This window comes from Solanum lycopersicum, chromosome 10 (assembly GCF_036512215.1).
Source record: "Solanum lycopersicum chromosome 10, SLM_r2.1".
Classification (NCBI taxonomy): Eukaryota; Viridiplantae; Streptophyta; class Magnoliopsida; order Solanales; family Solanaceae; genus Solanum; species Solanum lycopersicum.
Window position 1 is genome coordinate 42,136,221 of NC_090809.1, and position 7,859 is coordinate 42,144,079.

Genomic DNA, 7,859 nt, shown 5'->3' on the forward strand with positions numbered 1-7,859 from the left:
GAAACTTACCACGTCCCCAAGGCCGCTCCAATCCTCCATCAAAGCCTCATCGATCCTACCATCCACACTCAAGTCACTCCGGACACTACAATGCTGCCCCCAATTATCCAGATGCCCATATTGTGTCGTATCAAAATCCACCCCTGATTCCCCAAAATTTTCCCTCCACATATCCAAACTACCCCCAAGCTTATCAAGTCCCTCCCCATTACCAAAATGTCGCTCCTAGCTGCGCTAATGTACAGCCAAGCTATCGAGCACCATATCCGGCATAGCAAATACAAACCCCAGCATATCAAAACCCCCATCCGAATTACCGAGCCCTAATGCCTAACTACCAAACAAATCCCCATCCCAGAGACCAAGCTCCACGACCAAATGCCCGCAGTTATCAACAAGTCCCTCCCCCACAGCAGGGCGGGTATGATCCCCCTCGCCCCAGGTCTGAGAAGAAGCCCTCCAGAAGCTTCACCGTGTTAGCCGAAAGCAGAACTAAATTGTTCGAAAGGTTATCCGCGGCCGGATACATCCACCCTGTGGGCCCCAAGCCCGTGGATGTCAATTCCTGATTCTACAGACCAGAGCAGAGATGTGCTTACCATTCCAACAGTGTTGGACATGATACAGTAGATTGTATCAATCTCAAGCACAAGATCCAGGACTTGATTGACTAGGAAGTGGTCTCTCTTCTGCCCGTGGCGCCAAACGTCAACACGAATCCATTGCCAAATCATGGGGGTGGAAACATCAATATGATAGAAACTGACGATGATGAGCGTGAAGCAAAGAGAATTACTCATGTTGTTCAGGAAGACTTGGAGAGGGCTGTCGCTTCTTTGAGCGTCAGGGAGAAAGGAGAGTTTGTCATTCTAACACCTGCAAAGGCTGTTGCCTTGGTGCCTGCAAAGACTCTCTCCAAGCCCAAGTTCGTTATAGAAACGGCCGTGGCTCAGGGCATGACTATATCTGGAAGATGTTACACTACTGATGAGCTTGCTCTCGGAGGACAAAAGAAAGATCATGCCAAGATATCGATCAGCGAAGCAGAAGCTGAGGAGTTCTGGAGGAGAATGCAACCCAAAGACTACTCCATCGTCAAGCACTTGGAGAAAACTCCAGCCCAAATTTCGGTGTGGGCCCTGCTGATGAGCTCCTGGTCCCACAGACAGGCTTTGATGAAAGCCCAGGATGACACATATGTTCCCTCGGGTACGAGCAGCGACAATGTAGCTGCTATGATTCACCGGGTCATTCGGGGACATCGTATCAGTTTCTGCGACGATGAACTGCCGGCCGAAGGGAGGGCCCACAACAAAGCTCCACACATCACCGTGATATGTCGCGAAAAGGTCATCAACCGTGTTCTGGTAGACGACGGATCTGGTTTGAACATATGCCCCCTGTCCACATTGAAGCAGCTGAGGTTTGACCTTGGAAAGTTGGAGCAAAACCAGGTCAATGTGAGAGCATTCGACGGTGTGCAGAGAGACACGTTGGGAGCTGTGAACCTGACCATCCAAATGGGCCCCACAGAGTTCGAGGCAAAGTTCCAGGTGTTGGACATCGACACCAGCTATAACCTTCTGTTGGGAAGGCCATTCATCCACGCGGCTGGGGCCGTCCCCTCCACTCTCCACCAAATTATAAAACTGGTGTGGAAAAATGAAGAACTGGTGATTCATGGTGAAAAGGGTCTATCGGGAAGGCAAGTGCCGGTCTCGGACGAGACACCGCAAGGTTCGGACTTCTACACGGTGGAGTTGGTAAATGCCACCGATGAGGGCTTGGCCCCGCAGAATCCTATGCTAGCCGTGTACAAAATGATCGCCATGGTAACGCTGCAGAGCGGATTCGAACCAGGTTTCGGATTAGGAAGGAATGCGCAAGGGATCATCGAGCCAGTTCCGGTCCTTGCTACAGGATCAAGGTATGGTTTGGGGTACATCCCCACAGATGATGATATGAAGATGAAGAGGAAAAGGGATCAAGGGTTGACTAAGCCGATCCCGCATCTCTATCAATCCTTTCCAGTCCGGGAGCGTGCCGAGCCTGAAGACGACGGGGAAGGGATCTGTGACCTTTTCCAGGAGATCAATGCTATCATCGAGGAGGAGACTGAGCCAGCTGGCATTCGTGACGCTGAACCAGGCGAGATGCTGTTGAATTGGACATCCACGCCAATCCTGATGTCCCGAACTCTGTGGTAGAAAGGAGTTATTTTGTGCATATTAAAATCGATGGTAGTCCGGAAGAGGCCCGAGACCCACCATTTCTGCATTTTCTTGATTTTTAATTTTGTTATGATGTTGAAAAGGCAACATGGCCTCGCGCCATGACCCAAGTTTGCATTTTTTATTCAATTTAAATGAAAGCCTCCTTATTTTGACTTTGTTTATTTAATTGCGAGTTATATTTTACTTTCCTAATTTTGTCTGTTTATGATTTCAGTAACGTAAGTTACAAACCTGCCAATGTCATGTCATGTCATGGGCTAAATGAGCAAAATGAGGAAAATGACGGTGACGTTGATGACCATGACGAGTAAAAGGGGAACCGGACTATGTGGCCGAAGAATTCCGACATTTTGAGAACCAATATAAACCGAACCTGGAGGAAACAGAGACGGTGAATTTGGGCGATTCTGAATATGCCAAAGAGGTTAAGATCAGCACTCATTTGAGTGACACTCAGAAGGAGAGCCTGGTTCGCCTGCTTGCTGAATACCATGATGTGTTCGTTTGGGAAGTCAGTGACATGCAGGGGTTGAGTACTGATGTCGTGTCTCATAAGCTGCCTATCAATCCAGGGTTCAAACCGGTGAAGCAAAAGACTCGAAAGTTCAAGCCTGAATTGAGTCTGAAGATTAAAGAGGAAATCACCAAGAAGATAGAGTCCCGATTGGTAGAAGGACACAATATCCCACCTGGTTGGCAAATGTCGTTCCGGTTGCCAAGAAAGATGGAAAAATCAGGATTTGTGTTGATTACAGAGATCTCAACAAGGCTAGTCCAAAGGATAATTTCCCGTTGCCAAATATCCATATTCTGATTGACAACTGTGCCAAACATGAGATGCAGTCATTTGTGGATTGCTACGCGGGTTATCACCAGATTCTGATGGATGAAGAAGACGCGGAGAAAACGGCCTTCATCACACCTTGGGGGGTATATCACTATAGGGTGATGCCATTTGGGCTCAAGAACGCCGGTGCTACTTACATAAGAGCCATGACGACCATCTTTCACGACATGATTCACAAGGAAATTGAAGTGTACGTGGACGACGTCATAATCAAATCCCGCGAGAGTTCGGATCATTTGACACACCTGAGGAAATTCTTTGAACGTTTGCGTCGGTACAACCTAAAGCTAAATCCCACCAAATGTGCTTTTGGAGTCCCAGCTGGGAAGTTGTTGGGGTTTATAGTCAGCAGAAGAGGTATTGAGCTCGACCCTTCCAAGATCAAAGCAATTCAAGAGTTACCTCCGCCGAAAACGAGAAAAGAGGTGGTGAGTTTCTTAGGGAGGTTAAACTATATCAGCCGGTTTATAGCACAATCGACAGTGGTGTGTGCGCCTATTTTTAAGTTGCTGAAGAAAGACGCCCCAACTAAGTGGACTGAGGAGTGCCAGACCGCTTTCGACGCTATCAAGAGCTACTTGTCTAACCCACCAGTATTGGTTCCTCCGCGAGAAGGGAGTCCTTTGTTGCTTATTTGTCTGTTTCAGATAATGCCTTTGGATGTGTACTTGGTCAACACGACGAGACAGGGAAGAAGAAGAGGGCTATCTACTACATAAGCAAAAAGTTTACTCTGTACGAGTCTCACTACACTTTGCTGGAGAGAACATAATGTGCTCTGATGTGGCTTGCCCAGAAGCTGAGACACTATTTGTCGTCGTACACTACATACCTTATCTCCAGGATGGATCCGTTGAAGTATATTTTCCAGAAAGCGATGCCGACCGGGAAGTTAGCTAAATGGCAAATGTTGTTGAGTGAGTTTGACATCGTGTACGTGACTCAGAAGGCAATAAAGGCACAAGCTTTGGCTGATCATCTTGCAGAAAATCCCGTTGACGAAGAGTATGAACCTCTCAAGACATATTTTCACGATGAAGAAGTGTCGTTTGTGGGTGAAGATATCTCTGAATCTTATCCAGGTTGGAGATTATTCTTTGATGGAGCGACAAACCACCAGGATAAAGGTGTTGGAGCAGTCTTGGTATCAGAATCTGGTCAGCACTATCCTATGGCAGTCAAATTGCGATTCAACTGCACAAACAACATGGCTGAGTACGAAGCTTGCATTCTCGGTTTGAAAATGGCCATTGACATGAACGTCTACGAGCTACTGGTTATTGGAGATTCAGACCTCCTGATTCATCAGGTCCAAGGAGAATGGGCTGCGAAGAACCCAAAAGTTGTACCTTACGTACAGTACGTCCAAAATCTATGCAAAAGGTTCCGCAAGATTGAGTTCAAACATACTCCCAGAAGACAGAATGAACTAGCTATTGCTCTCGCAACCATCGCTTCAATGATCAAACATCCATATACTAATTACATCGACCCGCTGGATATAGACTTGAAGGAACATCGAGTCCATTGTTCGCACGTGGAATCAGAACCAGATGGTTTGCCTTGGTATTTTGACATAAAGAGATACCTGGAGTCTGGGACATATCCAGAAGACGCCACATCTAATCAAAAGAAGTTGATACGTCGTATGACTCTCAATTTCTTTCTGAATGGAGAAGTCTTGTATAGGAGGACTCCAGATTTGGGTCTTTTATGATGTGTAGGTGCTGCTGAAGCTGTGAGGCTTATTGAATAGATACATGCTGGATTTTGCGATACACACATGAATGGGCTTAATTTAGCAAGAAAGGTTCTTCGAGCTGGTTATTTCTGGATGACTATGGAGAATGACTGTTGCAAATTCGTGCAAAAATGCCACAAATGTCAAGTGCACGGCGATTTGATACGGGTGCCACCTCACGAACTTAATGCTATGAGTTCACCTTGGCCATTTGTAGCTTGGGGAATGGATGTCATCGGTCCTATAGAGCCAGCCGCTTCTAATGGACACAGATTCATTTTGGTTGCCATCGATTATTTCACCAAGTGGGTGGAAGCAGCCTCTTACAAATCGGTAACCAAGAAAGTGGTGGCCGACTTTGTCCGCAACAATCTGATATGCCGATTTGGAGTTCCAGAATCCATCATCACTGATAACGGTGCAAATCTCAATAGTCATCTGATGAAAGAGATATGTGAACAATTTAAGATTATTCACCGAAGGTCCACTGCTTATCACCCTCAAATGAACGGAGCTGTAGAGGCCGCCAACAAGAACATAGAGAAGATTCTGAGGAAAATGATTGACAAGCAGTGGGGTTGGCATGAAATGTTGCCATATGCTCTACTGGGTTATCGAACGATGGTCAGAACATCAACTGGGGCTACTCCATACTTTCTAGTATATGGAATAGAAGCAGTCGTACCTGTTGAAGTCGAGATACCGTCACTGAGGATCATCAAAGAAGCTGAGCTAAGTAATGCTGAGTGGGTTAGCAAACAGATTGATCAACTAGCTTTGATTGATGAGAAGAGGATGGTTGCTGTTTGCCATGGCCAGTTGTATAGACAAAGAATGACTCACGATTTTCACAAAAGAGTAAGAGCCAGAAATTTTGAAGTTGGTCAGTTGGTTCTTAAGCGTATTTTTCCTCATCAAGACGAGTACAAAGGAAAGTTCGCACCAAACTGGCAAGGTCCTTACATGGTTCGCAAAGTACTATCTGGAGGTGCTTTAGTCTTGTCAGAGATCGATGGCGCTATATGGCCTAAGCCTATCAACTCAGATGCTGTCAAGAGATATTACGCGTGAAGTTCGTTTTGCATTTTCCATCATTTACTTGTAATCTTCTGTTTGCTTGTATTTGTTCGAATTAGAATTCTTATCCCTCCTGTAACGAACTACGTCTGACTTGAATTCTCGAGAACGAGATACGTAGGCGGCCTATGTCGGCTTCGGTCACCCCATTTACCCCCCTTTATTAATTCTTTGTACCTGAACTACGTTCAACCTGAATTCTCAAGAATGAGATACGTAGGCGGCCTTTGTCGGCCTCGGTCAGTTTCTTTGTAAATCTATTCTTGTTAACCTTTAAGTGGAACTACGTTTGACCTGATTCCTGCCTCAACGGGATACGTAGGCGCCACAAGGGCTCGGTCATATCTCTCGTAAGATTTCTATTCCCCTTTACATTAGAACAGGGACAGAATTTTTGAGAGGGACTCAAAAATTCTCCAGAAGAACCCTCCTCTTCAGCAAGCCAGACAAAAAAACATTTTGAATTTTCGACTGGGACAGAATTTTTGAGAATATCTCAAAAATTCCGCGATCTGTTCGGTTACAATGGAAAGATGAGCAAGATACTAAACTGGGACAGAAATTTTGAGGATGGCCTCAAAATTTCGTCACGGGTCTTCCCTACAAGTCTGGAATGCCTCTCAAATTCATTCAACAAGCGTCGGACTCTAAGAGCTCGTTAAGCCTGACATGACATGACTTGGCAGTGGCTTTTTCGAGATACTATTTCTTAAAAAAAATTGTTGCTCTTAAAAATTTCCCTTTTATATCTCATTTGTTTTGACATAAGATATTTTCCTATCTATCAAGAGTCGGGAAATCGGGAAATCAACCGGAGACATCAAGACAAGGAGCAAAAAACCGAAGGGATCGACACAGATCAGTATGTTTGAAACTGACAATTTTTCTGTGGATGCAGGTTTATAGCTTCGCTTCGAAATCGGCCAAATTCTTCCGACTGATGAATACGGAGAAGGAGAAAACTATCTCCAAAACCAGTGATTTTATTGAAAGCAGGAATATCGTTTGTGTCAAGATGCTTATGAATGTGTTTGTTTATTTCAACCCATTCTCAACGATGGGAAATTTACAAAGTATCCAGCTAGATTTAAAGGTGAATCAAACAGGAATCTCAGCGAAGATTTCACGATTTCTATAGAAGGCGCTATTTGCATTGCGTTATCAAAGCAAGATGATTATTGTCGATCAACACCATGCACTACCTCAGAAGGGACAATTATGCAATTATTATTTTATCATTATCAATCAAGTCGATATATTATTTGGAGATCGTCTTACCGTTACTATCCACGGGGGCGATATAAATATTCATGCATCGTGGAATTTATACATTGAAGAATCATGCATCTCGGAATCATGCATAGCGGAATCATGCATCGAGAAATCATGCATCGCGGAGTCATGCATAGCTGAATCATGCATAGCGGAATCATGCATCGCAGAAATCATGAATCACGAGTCATTAATTATGCATGACGAGAAGATTTTATGCCTCGTCAAAATTTATGCATCGCGAGAAGACTTTATGCCTCGCTGACAATTATGTACGACGAGAAGATTTCATGCCTCGTCAAAATTTATACATCGCAAGAAGAATTTATGCCACGCTAGAATTCATGTATAGCGAAAATCATGCATCGCGGAAATCATGCATCGCGAGTCATTAATTATGTACGACGAGAAGATTTCATGCCTCGTCAAATTTATACATCGCGAGAAGAATTTATGCCTCGCTGAAAATCATGCATAGCGAAAATCATGCATCGCGGAAATCATGCATCGCGAGTCATTAATTATGCACGACGAGAAGATTTTATGCCTCGTCAAAATTGGTGCATCGCGAGAAGACTTTATGCCTCGCTGACAATTATGCACGACGAGAAGATTTCATGCCTCGTCAAAATTTATGCATCGCGAGAAGACTTTATGCCTCGCTTACAGTTATGCGACGAGAAGATTT

The 7,859-nt window shown here is 44.7% G+C and overlaps 2 protein-coding genes across 2 annotated transcripts; both read left to right on the forward strand.

Annotated features, from left to right (window-relative positions):
• The first annotated feature begins 752 nt into the window (after positions 1 to 752).
• Positions 753 to 3,800, forward strand: LOC138338849 (uncharacterized). Its single transcript, XM_069289932.1, has 4 exons — positions 753 to 2,203; positions 2,449 to 2,519; positions 2,621 to 2,976; positions 3,078 to 3,800. Exons 1-4 carry the CDS (start codon positions 753 to 755, stop codon positions 3,798 to 3,800), a joined length of 2,601 nt encoding a protein of 866 aa, XP_069146033.1.
• Positions 3,801 to 3,958: 158 nt separating this feature from the next.
• LOC138338850 (uncharacterized) lies at positions 3,959 to 4,798 on the forward strand. Its single transcript, XM_069289933.1, has one exon. It carries the CDS (start codon positions 3,959 to 3,961, stop codon positions 4,796 to 4,798), a length of 840 nt encoding a protein of 279 aa, XP_069146034.1.
• Positions 4,799 to 7,859: the final 3,061 nt, after the last annotated feature.

Bases quoted from the DNA above. Each gene is read 5' to 3' on its own strand.
- LOC138338849 (XM_069289932.1), top strand. From the start codon at position 753: ATGATAGAAACTGACGATGATGAGCGTGAAGCAAAGAGAATTACTCAT. The intron at 2,204-2,448 runs GTAGAAAGGAGT...TTATGATTTCAG, and splicing joins CTGATGTCCCGAACTCTGTG to TAACGTAAGTTACAAACCTG. The intron at 2,977-3,077 runs GTGTTGATTACA...CATGAGATGCAG, and splicing joins AGATGGAAAAATCAGGATTT to TCATTTGTGGATTGCTACGC.
- LOC138338850 (XM_069289933.1), top strand. From the start codon at position 3,959: ATGCCGACCGGGAAGTTAGCTAAATGGCAAATGTTGTTGAGTGAGTTT.